Raw genomic sequence first — 21,889 nt, forward strand, 5'->3', positions numbered from 1 at the left:
CTGGAAGCTAGCAAAACAGAAAGAAATACCAATAACTAAATTAAATAAAATCGCTGTCTTTATGCTCACTCACCCCGACTTTGTCACTTCAAATAATGTATTTTTTGTGGTTTGTAAACGCTAAAAAACCCCACAAAAAGACACTTGTGCACATTATCCACCCCTCTTTGACACAGATGTTGGAACAAATTACTGAAACCCAAGACATCATTGAATTTATTTGTATTCCTCACGACAGGAAAAAAAAGAAATAACTCAGTTCCGTCTCAACTCCGCCCCCTGGTGTATCTTTTCAATGGCAATGTCCACAATATCAAAAATACAAATGTACTTTCTTTTGCATGTTCCAATAAAATTTATTTACTCAGCTTAACTTACTATGTAGTTTAAAGTTATAAATGGGACTACTTTATTGGCGTAAGGATATTTAATAAAAATAATTTTTTTGTCATAAACATGATTTATGGTTTTTTTTTCTTCAAATCCACGGTTTTACCTGGATTATAAATGCAATAAGGCCCTTTAGGGTGTCCGTATACGTTGAATATATATGGACTTCTCGGGGGTTGAAAATACAACATATTTTCGACATATACAGACGCCTAGCCGGGCCTTATTGCATACTAATACAACATAATTGTTAGAGACATCGATGACTAGGGTTGGATGTAGAGCTGCAGGAAGGATTATTCGGATTGAGCGCTTGTGGCAAAGCGCCCCGCCCCTGTGTGCATTTGTGTTATGTGTTGTATGTTGCGTGTGTAAATGTTGGTGTATAGATTGGTACACGGGATATAAACGGGTCTGTGTTTCACGTGTATTTAAAGTGTAGATTTGTATTTAGGCACGAGGAGAGCACAAATCACTTCACGTGCTGGTTAAATGTAATATGTGAGCACGGGGTTGCACAGAATTAATTCACGTGCTGGGATTCAAGTGAATAATTAATTAGTAATTGAATCCCAGCACAACAGTATATATAGAGACACATAGCACTCAGTCGGGGTTGTTGGTGTTCGGTGAGTGGAGAACGGGATTGGAGACGGAGGTGAAGTAAAATAATAATAATAGTAAAAGTAATAGTTATCACTCACCGTGTTTGTTCGTCTGTCTGTCCTGCACCGTCTGTTTACTGTGTAGTCCGTTTTGTTTGTCTGTTTATTTTGGCGCAAGTGCCGTGTCCAGTGTTTTTGTCTGTTCCAACCTTTTATTTTCTGTGCTGTTAATTATTAAATGCTGAGCGCGATCACGCGCTCAGCTTAAACAAACCACATCTCTCTGTTTATTTACTTCCTGCTTCTGGTCTGACACCACCCACTCCGGCCGTCTTTGTGACACGTGGTGTCATCGTGGGATAATAGCGCCTCCAAGCGTCAGACCAGGAGAGGGGGTTTTGTGAAAAAAAAAAAAAAAAAATAGTAAAGCGAGGATGGGAAGAAAGAGCTGCAGGAAGCAGCAGAAGCAGCAGCAGCAACAACAACAGCTGCAGCCCTCATCCTGCATGCCGGGCTGGGAGGAGGACAGCCACAACGGGGCAGTAGCCACCCCTCTACCCCCACTGCCACCGGGTTCCCCACCGTCCCGGGAAATATGGGACTGGCTGGTGCACCCCGAGGGGAACTTCGCCAGTGACCTCCCCATGGTTATTCACGCACTGCAGATGCGAGATGGGAAACGATGGGAGGACTGGGAGCAACAGCACAACCCGGCATCCGTTCGTGACCTCACCATTGTGGTGCTGGGTTACCTAGCTGCAGACATGGGAGGGATGCCTTCCAGTGAGCAAGAGGGAGAGGAGCAGTCGCTGCCCTCTCCAGTACCTGAGCGGGAGGAGCCTGAGCGTCCACAGCCCGAGTGGGAGGAGCCTGAGCGTCCACAGCCCGAGTGGGAGGAGCCTGAGCGTCCACAGCCCGAGTGGGAGGAGCCTGAGCGTCCACAGCCCGAGTGGGAGGAGCCTGAGCGTCCACAGCCCGAGTGGGAGGAGCCTGAGCGTCCTACGCCTGAGTGGGAGGAGCCTGAGCGTCCTACGCCTGAGTGGGAGGAACCCGAACGTCCTACGCCTGAGTGGGAGGAACCCGAACGTCCTACGCCTGAGTGGGGGGAACCCGAGTGTCCACAGCCCAAAAGGGAGGAGTCGGGGCGTCCACAGCCCAAAAGGGAGGAGGTCGAGGATGATGGCTGGGAGGTTTTTTTAAAGAACCTCGCAGCAGAGTTATGCCCTGGCTGTGGGGCTTATGGGCACACGTTAGCCATATGCCCCACCCAGTATGAAGAGGAGGAACCAGCGCCCAGACGGGGGGACCGCGAGCGTCCAGCGCCCAGACGGGGGGACCGCGAGCGTCCAGCGCCCAGACGGGGGGACCGCGGGAATCCGAAGCCTGAGAGGCAGCTGTTCCCACCTTCACCAGCAGAGCAAGAATGCCTGCTGGTTTCCCCATCACAACCAGCAGAGGTAGAATGCCTGCTGGTTTCCCCAGCACAACCAGCAGAGGAAGAATGCCTGCTGGTTTCCCCAGCCCAACCAGCAGAGGAAGAATGCCTGCTGGTTTCCCCAGCACAACCAGCAGAGGAAGAATGCCTGCTGGTTTCCCCAGCACAACCAGCAGAGGAAGAATGCCTGCTGGTTTCCCCAGCACAACCAGCAGAGGAAGAATGCCTGCTGGTTTCCCCTTCAGAAGCAGAGCCGCACCAGTCCGCTGCAAGAGAGGCAGAGCAGCACCAGTCCCCTGAAAAAGGGGGAGACTACACGCTGCTCCCACCTCCATCGGCAGGAGACTACACGCTGCTCCCACCTTCACCGGCAGGAGCAGAGCAGCCGGAGCTGCCTCTGCCACTTCCAGGAGCAGAGGAGCAGGAGCTGCCTCTGCCTCCGCCACCTACATCGGCAGGAGCAGAGCAGCCGGAGCTGCCTCTGCCTCCGCCACCTACACCGGCAGGAGCAAAGGAGCAGGAGCTGCCTCTGCCACTTCCAGGAGCAGAGGAGCAGGAGCTGCCTCTGCCACTTCCAGGAGCGGAGGAGCTGCCTCTGCCTCTGCCACTGCCAGAAGCAGAACAGCAGGAGCTGTCTCTGCTTCCCATACCTCCACCACGGGGAGTACGGTGGCCGGAGCCCCAGAAAGGGGAGCTGTCGGCCACGAAGAAGGGGGAGGAGGTCTGGAGACCACCAACCCCAGCAGCAGTTTCGCTGCCGGAGATCGTGGGGGAGGTCCGGAGACCTGCTCCCACTGCAGCAGTTTCGCTGCCGGAGATCGTGGGGGAGGTCAGGAGACCTGCTCCCACTGCAGCAGTTTCGCTGCCGGAGATCGTGGGGGAGGTCAGGAGACCTGCTCCCACTGCAGCGGTTTCGCTGCCGGAGATCGTGGGGGAGGTCCGGAGACCTGCTCCCACTGCAGCGTCTTCGCTGCCGGCAGTACTGTGGTCGGAGCCCCACCAAAGGGAGCTACCGGCTACAAAGAAGGGGGACGAGGTCTGGAGACCACTTTCCCCAGCAGCAGTTTCGCTGCAGGAGGTCTTGTGGCCGGAGCCCCACAGGAGGGAGCTGCCGGCTACGAAGAAGGGGGAGGTCGGGGGACCACCTGCCCCCGCAGCTTTTTCGCTGCAGGACGGGACCAACAGGCTGTCAGCCGTGCCACTACCGGCAGGGGTGCTGACAGCATGGCCAGCCATGGGCCCACTGAAGCCTCCCTTCCCAGCCCGAGACTTTGTCCTGGACTGCTGGATTTTTAAGGGGGGAGGTGGCCGTTGAGGCCATGTGTGCTGCGCACAAGGGGGGGTATATGTGGCAAAGCGCCCCGCCCCTGTGTGCATTTGTGTTATGTGTTGTATGTTGCGTGTGTAAATGTTGGTGTATAGATTGGTACACGGGATATAAACGGGTCTGTGTTTCACGTGTATTTAAAGTGTAGATTTGTATTTAGGCACGAGGAGAGCACAAATCACTTCACGTGCTGGTTAAATGTAATATGTGAGCACGGGGTTGCACAGAATTAATTCACGTGCTGGGATTCAAGTGAATAATTAATTAGTAATTGAATCCCAGCACAACAGTATATATAGAGACACGTAGCACTCAGTCGGGGTTGTTGGTGTTCGGTGAGTGGAGAACGGGATTGGAGACGGAGGTGAAGTAAAATAATAATAATAGTAAAAGTAATAGTTATCACTCACCGTGTTTGTTCGTCTGTCTGTCCTGCACCGTCTGTTTACTGTGTAGTCCGTTTTGTTTGTCTGTTTATTTTGGCGCAAGTGCCGTGTCCAGTGTTTTTGTCTGTTCCAACCTTTTATTTTCTGTGCTGTTAATTATTAAATGCTGAGCGCGATCACGCGCTCAGCTTAAACAAACCACATCTCTCTGTTTATTTACTTCCTGCTTCTGGTCTGACACCACCCACTCCGGCCGTCTTTGTGACAGCGCTCCACAGGTGAGGGTCATTGGGGTTGATTGGACTAATTTACCATTCCAAGTGAAGAAACAGCTGCTCAGGTTTGTGTGGATCCCTGCTCTCCAGTCTAAGAAAAGCAGCAGTCCTCACAAATCCAAGCACCGGTTTCTTCACTTGTTTCACTTTGAATGGTAAATAAGACCAGTCAACACCAAAGACCCTCTTCTGGCTGTTTTCAGACTCTTCTGCACCTGATTTCTGAGGAGAGCTCAATCCAAATCATTGAATAATTGCTTTGTGCAGCACTGGTCGGATGATAATGAAATTTTCATTAGTGACTATTGGCTAAAAATGATCATGATAATCACCATTATGATAAATCATCCAATTTATTGTAACTTTCTACCTAGTTAGTATTTTTCTCACTCTCACATTTTTTTTCTGCTTTTCTCTTGTTGGCTTTTAAAAAATGTTCTGCCCCACAATAGAGGGGGGACCGAATTCAAGCAATTTCGAAGCCCAATTAAATGTATAAATAACCTCAAACCCAGCATCTCTTTATGGACAAATCAGTTGTCTACAGGAATTGAGAAGAACAAAACAGCAGTGGTGCTGATGCTTCTTAGCTTTAGATGACTGAAATGAGTAGTTCCAACCACTTTGTTAAGAGCTGGGATATGTAACACACTGTCCCTGGTCAATGAAGAAACAATATGAGCAGTGGCACTCTAAACTACTCAGCAGATGTGTAACTTAAAGCCACTTGTTCTTAACAAAAGCAGCAACAGAGAACAACAGTGTTACCTTGTTCTCCAGGAATCCATGACTGATGAGGTACAGGAAGAGAGGCTGTGTCCCAGCAGGCTATCTGAACATGAACAGAGAAAGAATCACACATCAGTATCCTGTTTTGATGTCTTCTCGTGCAGTTCTCATAACTGTAGTTTGATGCAGGTGTGTAAAAAATCCTGGGTGTTTATTTCAAATACAGTACAATCTCTGTCTCTCTCATCTTTATCAGCATAGTCATACACAAAAATATTACACAATCCTCTATACCAATGTTTCTCAACCATTTTGAAACTAGAGACCAGTTCAATAGGCGTTTACACTCGCACCTCAGGGAATAGGGTTGTGAGAGACCTTATAAATGTTTCCCATTGTAAAAGCCCAGAAAAGTGTAATAAAGCACTGTGAAAGCATGATAAAGCATGGGTAAGCACTGTAAAGAATAGCAATGGTAAAGCCTAATAATAATAATGAAAAGAATGGCAAAACTGCAAAAAGGCCATGCAAAAATACCACGGTAAACTTTTAGAAGGGAGGATTCATCCACAGTATATAGCACACCTAACATTATGTTATTATATTTCTATTTTAAGCATAACATGGAATCCCCAGTTACCATCTACAATACACAATACACAATATACAATACATAATACAAACCAGTGCACTGACATTATTGCCTGTGTCTTCCGTGCCAGCGTTACCTCTATTTAATGAGAATAATATATATATATATATATATATATATATATATATATATATATATATATATATATATATATATATATATATATATATATATATATAAAGTATGTATGTAGGAACACAGACTTATCATAGAATAAAAATAACACAATACTTGAGTAATTTGGATTTCAGAATTAATGTGTTTAAAAATGTATAATTGTATTTAAGGACGAGGATTGCACATCACTTCACGTGCATATAAAGTAATTAATATGCAAGCACAAGGTTGCACATAATTAATTCAAGTGCTAGGATTCAAGTGAATAATTAATTAGTAATTGAATCCCGGCACAACAGTATATATAGGTGCATGTTTCACTCACTCGGGGTTGTGTGTTCGTGAGTGGAGAACGAGTGTGGAGAGGAGGTAAAACCTGAGGTAAATAATAATTGCTATTGCGCGCTGGAAGCACCAGCGCGGTACTTGTTTGTCTGTCTATTTACTTTGGCCAACGTGCCGTTTTGTTTGTTCAGTCTGTGTTTTTCTGTTTTGTTCAACCTTTTTATTTGCAATAAACCGGCGCAAGCAAGCGCCTTCATCATTTCACCGTCCTGTGTGTGTTTCCTTTCCTGGGTCTGACGTTATCACTCAGCCAGTCGTGTGACAATTACACCCACAAACCCAGCAACGTTGCCTCAGGGCACTGGGTTGTGAGAGGATTGACATCTAGAATACACTGTAAATAATACTCATATAGGCTAGATCACCCAATGCCTACGTCATATTAGCAGCTGTCAGCACCATCTAGTGTACAGCAGTGTATTGTCAGCAAAACAAAAAGAAACTTCATCAAAAGTGTCTGATCACTAGATGGCGCTGGCACTCAAAAAACAAACAAAACTAAAAGTATGCAGTCTTTCAGTAATTGCAATAAGTACCACCAGAATGATTACAAACATCAAAAAAGTTAAGGAACTAAAATACATTAAAAAGTTGAATTTAAACTTGCTGTTTACACCAGATATTTAATACCAATTAAACCTGGAGTGGAATGGCTGTCTAACCCTGGTTTAAACAGTAAAAATATTCACAGACTACGCCAGTCCTGGTACTGTACACCAGGCTACTTGCAAACACTAGAAACACCACATAGCATAAAACGATGTCGGCAGAACATAACGATTCTCAAAGCTGCTAGGTTCTGTTTAGTCCTCTAAATGTTTAAACTTGAACATACTGAGAATGCTGGTAATGACTCTGATAACCCTGAAGAAGCACTCCCTTAGATTTAAAATACATGACCACAGTATGAATGTGTATACGACTACATGTGTACAACACTAATGTTTGTATATGTGCTTTTAACTAATAAACATGAAATAAATAACCTTACTGTATGTTACCACTGTATAGACACAAAAGCTAACATCTATATTTCACCCACACATTTCTGAGAACATTTAAAGGTTTAGACAAACACCCCTGTTATTCACATCGTTGTTAAAGAAAGGAAAACATGGATAAAGCTGGATAAAGTTACAGGCTTTTGATTCAGGGCTTGTTAACACAGTAGTTCCTTATTGAATAACAACTTGGTGTAAAACCTTTTTGTAACCAAACCGAACTACAGTGAACATCTACCCTGTGTTTAAATAAAACATAAAAAATATCAAATATAAAGAAATCAGGGTTTTTCATTTTTATCGGGTGCAGGGCTTACTACCACTTCAGATCTGAGCAACGCTTCCTGTTTTCTGAAACAATGCTTTTGTATATTTTGACTGTAATTTACTTCATCAGTCTTTTATTTGGGCCAACTAAGCTTTTATGTATTTTTTTTAAACTCATTAAACTGCGTTTTCTATTAGAAAGCATCAACTACTACTGTGTTTAAAGTAAACCGTTCAGATCTCACTTTATTAATATTTAATCTCTGTCCTTTAAAAAATATTTCATAAAAGCCTTCCCCTTTTCTCACAGGGTCTCACTCAACCTGAGCAATAACCCCTACATTTCGAACCCTGCTGTTTGCCATTGAAGAGCAGAACAATCAAAAACACAACAATAAAAGCAAGTCTATGGCATTCTTTATGTGCATTTTAAAGAATGTGCAAAGTCTCTATTAAACAGGACAGTAACACCAGCAGATTTAAAGGTTTCAAATAAAACAACAACAAAAGTACAAACTTTGTTGAAAAACTTTTTTTTTTAACAGCATTGAAATAAAATGAAATGATACCTTGATAAGTCTTGCTTACATCCACCTTCTTCAGTTTTGCAATTCGGTTTCAGGATCAGTCTTCTTTGGATTCAGCATTTTGTAACAAAGAAATTCCCCTGATTTCTGTATTTTATTTACAACGGTTATGGTAGCATGCCCAGTCATTGGCACTGATGGGCGGAGATATTTTCAATTTAAAAAGCACCCTGCAGCCACAGGAAACTATCTCTGAAGACGAGTTCACAAATTTAAAGTTGCAGTCCCCCTCAAATACTAAAAAAGTGCTTTCTGTCTGAATGTTTATTACATTGCTTCATAGCCTTTGTGCTCTGTGAAAGCAGGAATTATTTGCTTGCCAGCTTGTTCACCTCACGTCTTAGCTGTAAACACACAAGCTTCCTCACTCCTCTCTGCTCTTATTTGTTTTCACCTCCACCATGAAACCAGTCTGTACAAATATAACCTCTTCCCAGGTATCAAACTGGGGCTGGCTGCTTATTGCTGGGTCCATCTGCAGCCTACAGTTCAATCTGCAACCAGACATTACGCAAAAAGTAAAATATAACCTGTACGCAATAGTTCAATTTATCTGTCATTTATAAATGAATTCACCTACCTTCAGTATTAAAATATACACATTTTGAGTGGCACAAATTTATTTAGTTTTGACTGCTACCCTTATAAAAGTTTACCATAGTTATGCATAATATTTGTGAGGTTTTACCATAGTTATACTATGCATTTACCATAATTTACCCTGGTTTGCCATGTTTATTATTATGCTTTTTCATACCTTGCTATTTTTTTACAGTGCTTACCTATGCGTCACCATGCTTTCACTAGGCTTTGTTACACTTTCCTATGCTTTTACTGTGGGAGACCTAAAGGCTATCTGTGCCTCCCATGTGACTGCGGTAATGTTCCTCCACAGAAACCAGAGGAAGGCAAAAATCAGAGGGTGTGGGGGATGATTATCACATTTTCAGGGGTCTGCAAAACATGAATGTAAAGCTATGCAAAGTTTCAGACAGGAAACTCTAAACTGACTTGAAAATATGCTCATTTCATTGACAGGGAAATCTTTGCAACCATCCCCAAAAGTCAAGCAGGCATTCATTTAAGAACTGAACTCCCACCTTCACATTAACCTTCAATCAGTAACAGCTACCAGTAGCATTCAAGACAGGTAAATGTAACCCTATTTAGTTCTCACCAGGGAGGTGGCAGTTGAACTGTCTCACTGCCTACAGTATCAAAATTGAGTTAGCAGCAAATTTGCCAAAAGGCAAGGCCGGGCGCCAAAAACAACCAAGTCAAAATAATGTGATACATGCTCATATCAACCAGGTCAAAATACTGTGATACATGCTCATATCAACCAGGTCAAAATACTGTGATAAATGCTCATATCAACCAGGTCAAAATACTGTGATACATGCTCATATCAACCAGGTCAAAATAATGTGATACATGCTCATATCAACCAGGTCAAAATACTGTGATACATGCTTATATCAACCAGGTCAAAATAATGTGATACATGCTCATATCAACCAGGTCAAAATACTGTGATACATGCTCATATCAACCAGGTCAAAATACTGTGATACATGCTCACATCAACCAGGTCTAAATAATGTGATACATGCTCATATCAACCAGGTCAAAATACTGTGATACATGCTCATATCAACCAGGTCAAAATAATGTGATACATGCTCATATCAACCAGGTCAAAATACAGTGATACATGCTCATATCAACCAGGTCAAAATACTGTAATACATGCTCATATCAACCAGGTCAAAATAATGTGATACATGCTCATATCAACCAGGTCAAAATACTGTGATACATGCTCATATCAACCAGGTCAAAATACTGTGATACATGCTCATATCAACCAGGTCAAAATACTGTGATACATGCTCATATCAACCAGGTCAAAATACTGTGATACATGCTCATATCAACCAGGTCAAAATACTGTGATACATGCTCATATCAACCAGGTCAAAATACTGTGATACATGCTCATATCAACCAGGTCAAAATACTGTGATACATGCTCATATCAACCAGGTCAAAATACTGTGATACATGCTCATATCAACCAGGTCAAAATAATGTGATACATGCTCATATCAACCAGGTCAAAATACTGTGATACATGCTCATATCAACCAGGTCAAAATAATGTGATACATGCTCATATCAACCAGGTCAAAATACTGTGATACATGCTCATATCAACCAGGTCAAAATACTGTGATACATGCTCATATCAACCAGGTCAAAATACTGTGATACATGCTCATATCAACCAGGTCAAAATAATGTGATACATGCTCACATCAACCAGGTCAAAATACTGTGATACATGCTCATATCAACCAGGTCAAAATACTGTGATACATGCTCATATCAACCAGGTCAAAATAATGTGATACATGCTCATATCAACCAGGTCAAAATAATGTGATACATGCTCATATCAACCAGGTCAAAATACTGTGATACATGCTCATATCAACCAGGTCAAAATACTGTGATACATGCTCATATCAACCAGGTCAAAATACTGTGATACATGCTCATATCAACCAGGTCAAAATACTGTGATACATGCTCATATCTCTGATAAAATGTTGTTTAAAATGGTAAGGGTTGTGTTGACTCAAGCTCAGAGAATGAATGAATAGTTCTGTGGTCTTTGCAGGTTCCTACATGCAGAGAAACAGATTTGTTTTTTTAAAACTGCAGAATCCCCCTAAATTCCCTATGCAACACACAAATGAACTTCAAACTGAAAGTAAAAAAAAAAAACAGACCAATGGGCTATAACCTTGATATCCCACAACAAATTATTTTCATTGGAAAACCCGCCTAATATCAGTCCTGTAAATGTAACAGCGTTTTATGGAAGTTCATTTGTGATTCCCACCCCACTTGGTAATAAAAGCAGTACTGTATTGAAACAATGCGTATATTTATAGCTTTATTACAGTGTGAGTGCATGTACAGTATGTTATACATTGTATTATTGTAATCAATTCAGTCATCTGTCAGCCTTCGCTTTTTCACGTTCCACAGCAAAGCAGGCATGTTTGTTGTATCAACAATATTATGTTGCCTCGGTATTGGTGGACTCCGTTTATCGTCCCCATTTTTGCTCAGTCCCTCAGTCCTTTGAAGGAAATAAGATACTATCTATTCGATTGATGATTGGATCTGTTAATGGAAGTGCCTAAAATATGCTTGATGTTTACGTGATTTGATCTAAGGTTAAAGTGAGTTAAATAAGTTTATTCTCATTTCCAAAGCACTTATTAACTAGCTTACAAAAGTAAAGTCATATCCAGCTTGGTTGTTTCTGGCTTGGGCTCCCTAACTAATAAGGTTGCTGCCCTCTAGTGGAGAATACAGAAAGGGCTGTCATGGTTATTTGATGAACTGTATGAGTGAAACGACTGCTCTTTTTCATGGTGGCTGTGAAAAGGATGGCTGGTGGTGACGTCAGGCCTGGAAGTGAATTGACACGCAGGACTGCGAGGTAAGCGCCGCTGCGCGTTTTATTAATAAATAAAAAGTTTAAACGAAACAAAACACTTTACAACAGCAAACGGCACTTTGGCCAAACATACAGGACCAAGCACTAAAGACAACAGATATCACGCTGGTATTAAGCCAGCATGAGTAGCAATTGTTGTTATTCTTTTTAATTCTGTGTACTCAGGTCCCGGCGCGGGTTTTTATACATGTGACCGCCTCCAAATTACTAGTAAATGAATCAATCTGGAGACAGAGTTTAGCATGGATGGGAAAGTTTAACCCCATCCATTCTGGAAAACAATTAAATAATGTGTTTTTACACATAAACAATACATTTTAAATAATAATACAACAAATAATATAATACATAAGGACAGGGTGTACCCCATCACATGGCTCATTGAGGACACAAGGAACACAGGTTATGGGGCAGCAGTGTGGAGTAGTGGTTAGGGTGCTGGACTCTTGACCGGAGGGTCGTGGGTTCAATCCCAGGTGGGGGACACTACTGCTGTACTCTTGAGCCAGGTACTTTACCTAGATTGCTCCAGTAAAAACCCAACTGTATAAATGGGTAATTGTATGTAAAAAATAATGTGATATCTTGTAACAATTGTAAGTCGCCCTGGATAAGGGCATCTGCTAAGAAATAAATAATAATATGTAGAGTTCACAAGATAAACTGTTTGAAATGTTTAGCTCACAAGATAATTCACCTCATGATCTTAAATAGCAGTTACTCAAGATCCTCAGATAATTCCCCTGATCTTAATGAGCCACTGTACACTAGCACCGATATTTGAGATGTGTCTCAAAAATGTAACACTTTAAATGAAGTCAAAATGAACCATTTTTAATGAAAACACATAGATGTACATTGCCAGCTTATGAATTATAAAGTGCAGGAACCTGCTTTTTTTTTAATGCCTCTCTTTGCTTTTGATGATGTTTGTAATAATTGCAATTAGTTTTATTTTATTTTCATAAGTCACTGTCCAGGAGCTGTTCTTCAGTTCTACATTAGTTGCCATAGACATACATAACATAGTCTTAGCCAATGTTGTTTGCCCAGTTCCTTGGCCAGAGCTTCCACTGAACTGTGTCCTGAAAGGGGCAGTGAAGGAATAGGAGAGCGTCATTTTTATAGGATCGACGTCCCTCCCAAGACCCGCCCCTCAACCAATCAAAGAGATTTGCGCGACACAACCTCGTGACACTTTTCTAAGGGAGACTACTAATTTCTGAACGCTATTTTAATGAATGCAATACACGCCTGGTATTATATTTCCACAACAAAACAGGTCTATTTTTTTATTTTTGTACGGTATCAAACGTTCTGTTTTAATGCTAGATTATTGGTGAACTAATGACGAAGTCAGCTCCGCTGCCTAATTATGGGCCAATATAGTTATTTTTTCTGCAACCCTGCTCTATTGCTCAGTATTGATCTACAGCAGTACTACATTATTAAAATATATGCAAACAAACATGATGCCAAAAAACTAATAATCAACTAAATTAATATATACATAATACAACTCAACTGTATTGCTTATCTCCTTGAATTTGAGCACTGTAGGCAGTTCTCGGTTTACTTTGCCATCCCCGCCCTATCTATTCAAAAGCAAAAATCAAAACACTTGGTCACTTGTTCAACGTGTTAGTTTGACAGGACGACTGTATATAAGGACATATGAGGAAACCGTATTATTTTAAGTAAAATGCTTAAGTAAATGTATTTTTAAACTCACGTTAACGTCTCGCTTCAAGCAGCTCTATTCACCGACACAAGTTTCCTCATCCCATTCCCAGTAACTGCTATCATTGGTTGTTCAAGTGCCCACCAAAAAGAAAATTATTGATGTTTTCCTTTCCATTTTTAAAAAATACAAACTTGATCCATATACCGATAGTTTGGCCCCCACCCTCACTTAACCATTAGCCACAATGCTTTGGTAACACCCTAGTAGCACCAGGACTGGATCAAACGGCTATGCAACGGGAGTCTTATGTCCGTCCCTGGTACGGAGGGCATTCATTCATTCATTATTTATTTATTTATGTATGTATGTATTCATACAGCCTACAATCTAGTCTTCCACTCGCAAGGGGCACTGCTAAACCAAATCACTGCTCCCTTCCCAAAAAATACAGTATTTATATTTATTTATTCATAATAGAAACTGATTTGAAAACAATGCGCAATACCACACTTGGGCCGCGTCGTGGCACCAGCGAGCAAAAGCTAATCTCCAACTCTGCAGGGTCGTTCTCTTGGCTTGAGCCACCAAATAGTCCGACTGAGTACAGAGCGCGCAGGGCGCGGTGGGATATGCAGCCTCTCCGTGGAGGACCGAGAGCAGTCCTCCGGGTTCTCGGAGACAAGATGGCTGCGGCTGGCGTTTCCAGGCCAGTCTGTTACAGCAGAGCTCGGTTCTTGTTGTACTGAGAGGGGTAACATTCCCTTGTCGAACCGGGATTTTTTTTATTTCGTTGTTATAAGGATTTAAAGGAGACAAAACATGGGGTGTCAGACTTTACAGATCATGAGACAGGGCGTCTGGGCTTCAGTTACAGGCGGCTGGTATTATGATCCGCATCAAAATACATTTGTCAATGCCTTACATCTGTACATCTGGATGTTCCTCCTTTGCTTTCCGTTTACGCTGTACATGGTGAGTTGTTGTTTTTTTCTGTTTAGGTTTTAATGTGCATGAATTGTAAAATCTAAAGTTTCCTAAATGCGTGTACTTTTGTATTGCTCTTGATGCTGCGTACTAGGTACCTGGGCTAGTACTACAGTATCTAGTAGTACAGACAGTACCTTCTCTTTGTTGTACAGACCTCTTGCAATCATCTCCGTGGGTATTATTATTGTAATGCACTTATAACGTTAGCTGGCGTTTCGTCTTTACACACAGTAGTAACGCTAAATTGAGTTGTACTGCACTGCTGGTTTTGTGATCTGGAAGTGGAATGGGGTGTATGGTTAGAATCCGTTATATTAATTGCTCAGGGGGGAGGGGGTATATTGTAACTTCACTTATATTACACAGATAGTCGGGTTTGTTGTCACAGCTTTTCAGTAACGAAGGGAAGTTTTTATTGTTGTTATTGATATGTATTACTTTATGAGGGTTGTCTGTTGTAGCAAGTCTGTTTAAGTACGATACGGTGACGTTTTGGTCAGTTTTTGACCACTCGTGCAAAATGTAATATTTTGTATAGCTGTGGTTGGTGGTTTAGGTTAGCGTCTAATAATATTCTTCACCGTATACAATGCCATTGCAATACATACCAGAACCACACACGCACACATATATGCCGTCTCCCATAATAATAATATATTAAATTTGAAACGAAACAACGTTCATTCCAGCAGTCTGTTCACACAGTTTTATCAGCAACAAGACCTGGTTGGGTTTCCAGTTTGTTTACATTCCCAAGGTAGCTTCACACAAGCTGTTTTTCTTCTCATAACATTAAGTATTGGTCCCTGTCTGACAGTCCTGTTAATTAAAACTGTTTTTGGGAGTTTTAAAGGACATGCCATTTTAAAATGTATATGGTGAAAAGAAATGCAGTCCAAATGTTAATTTGTTGTTCAGCTTTAACAAATTAAAAGCTGTTGTGCAGTATCCAATAAATATACAGAAACCTTATTGTGATACTTGAAAATAAAGCTGCTGTATCTCATCTTAAGAACAGGGCAGCTAGAAAACGTCTTACTGCTGAAGTCGTTTAGTTTAATAAAAATATATAAATACAATAAAACATTTCCCGTTGGTATTAAAACTAAAAATGAAAAATTGCTTTTGAGGGCCTTTGTTAATTATCCAATGCCAGCTTTCCCGTCAATAGGTTATGTGACGCATTGGATCAGTTTGTGCTGCTCTAGTAGTTTATGGCATTCATAAACTGCTTTTGCAATACACTATGCCCCTCAAAACTTTATAGAAAATGATTGTAGAATAATCTCGTGCTACTCGTGCTTTGCAACTGAACCAAGGACTTATATTAAGATAAATGCTATCAATAATCAAGTGTTCATTTCCATATGGTGTCTGTACTGCTGGCCCAGTGATGCATGTGGTGCTATCCGCAGATCTCTGTTCTCTAAGCACTGTGATATTTCCACAGAAACACATGTTTGACTATTTAAACTGTAATGTTGAACTACAGGTAGGCCCGAACACATGCTGGCGTTCACTGAGAGAACATCGTTGGTAAATTAATAATTAATAGAATCAAGTACTAAATATATCAATATGTAATGCATTTATAAAATCGGTTTTTGTCCTGGTATTTTCTTTAACGGAACGTTTTGGGGCCTGCAATTCCATGTGTGACTAGTTGATTAATGAATCACTTACATGCTTGGAGTGATCGATTATACCTCATGCTTTAAATATATTTTAAAAAGGGCACAAGACCTTTAAAGTGGCTCACCTGTTCACTTCCATTTGGCTCTCAAATGTGCAGTTTTGAAAGAAACACATGTTATGTCAAACATTCGATTTTTTTTATTTTAAAACATGCTGTCTGGTACTACACTAGGTTAAATGAATCTCGGTTTCCAAACATTCCTTACATACTCTTGCACTTCCTTGGTCACCTGGAGAGTGGAAGTGACCCCTTCAATGCTTTTCCTGTCATTGCCCAACCAGCTGCTTCCCCTATTGACTCACATACTTTGACCCTGAAGACACTGCTGAGGTGAAAGAGTAACAGACACCCCGAGGCAAGAAAACGACAACTTTCTTTTACCTACAGTAGTGTCATACCAGATAACGTTTTAAAATGGAATATTTTCTATTTATGTGTATTTCAAAACTGTACATTTCAGATGGCAAATGGAGGTGCGTGGCAGGTAACATGTATTGAGTTATTGTGTTAACTACAACCATTTTAAGGTGACTTACCTTTAAAGCAAACCAGTACTGTACAGTATGTATTTCTTGTACCAAATGCATCTTGAATGACGAATCTATTGTTATGAATACAGACGATTTCAGTTAACAATTGCAACATAAGTACAGTGATACTTCATATTCCTGTCAGCGATTCTACATTTGATAGGTATTTTATGTATTTAATTACACTGTGTATTATTGTAGCACCTGTACTGATGCTTGTCATCCACCATGATAAGGCTGTAAATAGCTTTTACCCTGGGGTAGTTTCTGCTTCTTTACTGTCCCAGATGGTTTTCTGTAATTGGTGTTTTAGGTGCAAAGGCAAGTGGAGCTAAAAAAAATTAACTTCCCTCATTTTGCGTAATTTTAAATAGAGTATGAGAAATCAACCAGTCACCACTAAGGATTTGTCATCTTATCCTGTGTATAGATGTCACCCCATGTATAGGACATACTATACTGAACTGCACAAAGTTGGAAAAACACTTTATGTGAAACATGTTTAATGCTTAGCTGTTCTTGAGTCTTTATTTTGTGATTTTTATTTTCATTTATTTAATACATTGTAGGGTGACCTTGTATTATAGTAGAAATGATGTTATCACAGATTGAGAAGCCAGAACCAAACTGCAAGGGAGCACATAACAATAAGAGAATCTCAGCACACGGCATATTCATTTATAAGATAATACACACTGTGATTCTTGTTTAAATCTCTGACTGCCAGGCTTTCACGCTGTCTTCCATATGTGGTTGCCCTTTCCTTTGCCTGCCCCACTTGTTTGTCTGTTTCTCTTTCTACATACAGCCTGGTTGCAAAGTCTCCAGGGCACCAGGCAGCAATGCTTGCAGTATTAGTCACAGAGAGAGAGAGAGAGCACACTCGAAGCTAGTGTTTCCTCATACTGTGCAACCCTAACTTGCAAAAATGTTGCATTACTGTACAGGAACAAACTAACTTAGTCACGTCCAGCACAGACAACATGCTGAATTTGGAACGGCAAGTAAGCCTTGTACTGTATGCCTTTATTATGCCAACAAAAGCTATGCTGCTGCAGCTTTAAGAGCTAATCACAGGGAATTAAGAATTACTCCAAGCCCTTGCAGTGATGATGCTCTGATCAGCTGTTTACAACATGCCAAGAATGGATAAAATTGAAGCAAATGGAAATAGGGTTAGACATCAATTAAGTTTTTAACTAACGATAAAAGAAATGATCATGATTAGCTCATCTTGTTTTAATTGCGACTTTCTTCCTAGTGTTAATGCACATCATCATTTTGATTTGTTATCCAACCCCTGTACATCCCCTACAATATTCTTTCCACTGTCTCTCTTTCTTACTTTCTCTCACTCTCTCTCAAGAGGAGGCGTTCGAGTCAATATTATGGTTAACCTATTCTCCAGTTTTACTTTAAATTGAATATTTATCCAAGAAGACTATTTTTGGCACCAAATGAGAATTCAGTCCATCACATGACCTAGTTTGTGTGCAACATTGACCAAAAGTATGTTGAATGCCAATTAACAGGGACAGTGATATGGATCTAGATGAGGCCTACTTCTTTTACAGTAAGCAACAGAACACTCAGTCTTTCCTTGCAATATACAATTCTACAACAAATAAAACACAAAGCAACATATAGCCTGTTGTCTGGAAACCATACAATCTGTAAATAAATGGTGATTGCACATGTACAATTGAATAGAGTATACTAGATGAACATTCACACTGCCGTTGTTATTTCTTAAATAAAGGTGAGAGAAAGGCATTTTATATGGCACTTTCATGTGATATTGTGTTTATATTATAGAAGTATAATGCATAGATAAGAATATACTCCAGTGGTCAGAATTCTAGTTTTAACAGCTTTGAAACATAATTACGGGGGGTGGGATATTTGTTGCCCCTTTTATCCCACTCACACCCCTTACCAAATACATATCTTGGTATCCCTGAATAGCTCATCAAGATCTCTTAAAATAAAGATTTTAAAGATCAAGCCATCTCACAAGTACAGTGGTGCCTCAAAATGTGATCACTTTTTAGGAATGTAGAACTTGGGGTGGATCTTTATTCACCCAGGTTTTTCCCCACTGAGGCCCATTGCTCACTAAATATCTAGGTGAATGTGTCCCATTTTATATAGTTTACCATAAATGCAGCATATGGGGATGGTGCATTTTTGCTTATTTGCCGTTAGTGTCCTAATAAACTCATTGCTTCCTTGTTCCTTGCAGCCTGTTTAATCATTGTCAGGGGAAATTATCTTTTGTACAGTAAATGCATTGCTTCAGCTGCTTTAGTATTGCATAATGTCGATAGCCTTGTCCTTGTCATGGCATCACTGCGGTGATGCTTGGTCCTTACGGTCTGTGTCTGTTTTCTCACAGGCCCTGCCCTCCTCCATGTTGATCGTTGGGATCTATTGCGGCGTGATCGCTGCTGTCTTCCTGCTACTCAAGGTGGTGAATTACCGTCTGCACCGGGCACTGGACGAGGGAGAGGTGGTGGAGCGCAGCGCCAGCCAGCTGACCAACCGCGGGGCCAAGCTGGAAGGAGGCAATAACAGCAACGCTACCCGCCGTGAGGACAGCAATGGCCCAGGGTACGGCACTTACACTCTTAAGCTGAGGGAACATGAAGCCTCTTTGTGGCTTGGAACTTGGTTTCAGGAGACTAGGTTTCAGGCCTCTGCATGGCACACCAGGGGAGACTTGGGGTTTGATACAGCAAAGTTGCCTCAGACTAGGTTTCCTGGAACCAGGTTTCAAGCCACTGTTCCTGAAAAAGTGGCTTTGTGTTCCCTCAGTTTTACACACAGCTAATTGTAATTAAACTTGGTACAGACATTCCATAGCACAAGAGTAACAGAATCTGATGGTGTACATATGCATACAAGTGTGTCACACTATTTTTACATTTATCTGGATAACCGGTTATGAAATTTTGTTAAAAATTGGTATGGACATTATGTAGCTATTCAGCAGTCTTACAGATTCTGCCTTCCTAAGGTGGCCTACTTCCAGTTCCGTCCTACCATCAAGTCAGCCCATCCCTGTGAAGGCGTACCACCAACCTTACTTCGCGCCCTTCCTGGTCGGGAGGTAGATTTTCAGCTCAGATTCATTCTCTCCCGTTCACACTAACATACATTTAAACATTTCTAGTAGGGATAGGCACCAATATCAATATTTTTATATGACATTAGCTGTTTATTACTTTTTTGAGGGGAAAATATGGCTTGTTTGCTTATATTTTGTATTAGTTTACAAATGATTTGTTTTATTTCAAGTGGTGCAAACTTTGCACTGGAGCAAATGCTGGTTTGGTTTTGAAGGAATTTGAATGAGTGAATCAGCTTTGCTTAGTGTTTAAATACTGAGAAACCACAAGCTTATTTACGGGAGCCCTGCTTCAGTGTAATGGGATTGAAATACAATTCCTATCATTTTTTTTAGATTGCTGTATGTGCAATTATTATGGCAGCCCCACAATAGTAGGGCAGTGTAAATATGTATATTTTTATATTTTATCTTAGTGTATTTTTATAGAGGGCGTGGGCAGTATTTACAGTTAGTGAGGGACTGTACGTTACTGTTACTTCTGGTAGTGAGAAATTATGGTTACTAAATTATTTTTCTGTGCGAGGTTTGTCAATTTAAAAAAAAAAAGCGGATAATGTTTAATAAAAAATCTGTATTGTTAAAACATGATGTATACTATGCTATTGATATACATCTATTTGAGTTTTATTAAGGTGTATCTGTAATAAAATGAAATTTGAAAAATAAAATGAAATTTGTGAAAAATAAAATGAAATTTGTGAAAAATAAAACAAATTTGTAAAAAATTAAAATAATTTCACGGGTCTACTGATACTGCTAAAAATACAAACACAGTATAATCAAGTTTATTTTATATTAATATACAACAAACCCTTTTACATACCAATCACTGTCAGTCTCGCAGGCAAACACCACACACTAAAGTATTATTTAACCATTTTATTCCATTGATTGGCGTTTAGGTACCAAACGCTATTTGCATGCTGCATTAAGCACCATTGGCCATCTGTTTTGCATTATTTTGAAATATGCGCATGCCTCAGCGGTTCATTACTTACGCTATTATTAATGTACATATAAATGTGAACGTTCGGTATTATAAATGAGATGTACTTTTAAAACCTCAAAACACATCTCAAAATAATGCCGAAGCAGCTGAAGATTCCTTCCGGATTGGCTAGAAAGTCTGTGTGCAGTGAGGAATAGAAATATTTCAGTTTTGAGGTGGCTGATGATGGAATAGTAAAACAATATAACAAGACCTTGTTTTTGTCCATGAATATTGTGAAGCAAAGCCATTTTTGCAGGACGTTATTGCTTTTCATATGTAAATATCTTTTAATGTCTGTATATGTTTGATATTGCAATTGTATTATATTTTTCTGTGTTTTGGAAGAGTTCGATATTATCGATATTGAAATACATGCATGATATCGGTATACAATTTTCATATCGTTGCCCACCACTAATTTCTAGCACTTTAAAACATTAGAGGTTCATTGGAAAATCAAGAGAAACAGGGTCCAGAAACATACTAAGTTGAAGCAAATGATGTGGTCCAAATATGAATAGAAACTCTTGGGTAACAACAGCTACTTCTGCAGCTGTGGGATCAAGGGTTCTAGAAATGTTTATCGGTGCTCCAGGACCTAAAACATTTTCCTGGGTGTCATTTTTAGTTTGTTGAATGAATAATTGGTTTAAAAATAATGTAGATAGAATTAAGCATAGACTGATCTATTAACCACAAAACAATATGGATTTTTCATGCTGGACATTGGGATAAAACAGTTCATTCAAATACATATGAACTATGTAACAGTGTTTTTTTTTCAGTTGACTAAAATAAAAATTGACAAAAATGAAAAATACAAAAAAAGTTTCTTTATGAAATAGTAATAGAAACTGGAAATATTTAAAGAGTTGTATTTAATATCGTTTTACGAACTTGCTATATCAATAGCACAGCCAAGCTACAATGTGGCTCACATGTGTATTACTGTTACCAAAATGAGTCTTGATCAAACACGTGACTGAACTCTCAGCTCTGGGTCTCTCTACCTCGTAGTGATAACGGGTCATGGTGTGATTTTCGCGCTCAAGTACCTGGTTTATGTCTGCAAAATCAACAAGCGGCAGACAAAGATAATGCTCGATCTGGGAGCGAAGTACCTGGTGAGTATATAGGCTATAGATTTTTGTAGTATCTATTTATATGACGTAATATGCATTAATTGCTTAGCCTCCTTAACGTTAGTGTGTGCAATTAGA

The 21,889-nt window shown here is 40.5% G+C and overlaps 1 protein-coding gene across 4 annotated transcripts in view; it reads left to right on the plus strand.

Annotated features, from left to right (window-relative positions):
* The first annotated feature begins 11,544 nt into the window (after nucleotides 1-11,544).
* The window catches only part of LOC117422109 (pecanex-like protein 1), a 59,673-nt gene continuing 49,328 nt past the window's right edge, over nucleotides 11,545-21,889 (plus strand). The window contains exons 1-2 of one of the 4 annotated variants that reach the window (XM_058987352.1): nucleotides 11,545-11,633; nucleotides 18,944-19,158. In XM_058987352.1, coding sequence (XP_058843335.1) covers nucleotides 18,959-19,158 — 200 coding nt within the window. In that variant the 5' untranslated portion in view covers nucleotides 11,545-11,633; nucleotides 18,944-18,958. Of the gene's footprint in view, nucleotides 11,634-13,904; nucleotides 14,308-18,943; nucleotides 19,159-21,889 lie in introns of those variants that run through there. The other 3 variants (XM_058987354.1, XM_034036770.3, XM_058987353.1) reach the window with 3 other exon arrangements.

The sequence above is a fragment of the Acipenser ruthenus genome, chromosome 15, assembly GCF_902713425.1.
Source record: "Acipenser ruthenus chromosome 15, fAciRut3.2 maternal haplotype, whole genome shotgun sequence".
In the NCBI taxonomy this organism is placed as follows: Eukaryota; Metazoa; Chordata; class Actinopteri; order Acipenseriformes; family Acipenseridae; genus Acipenser; species Acipenser ruthenus.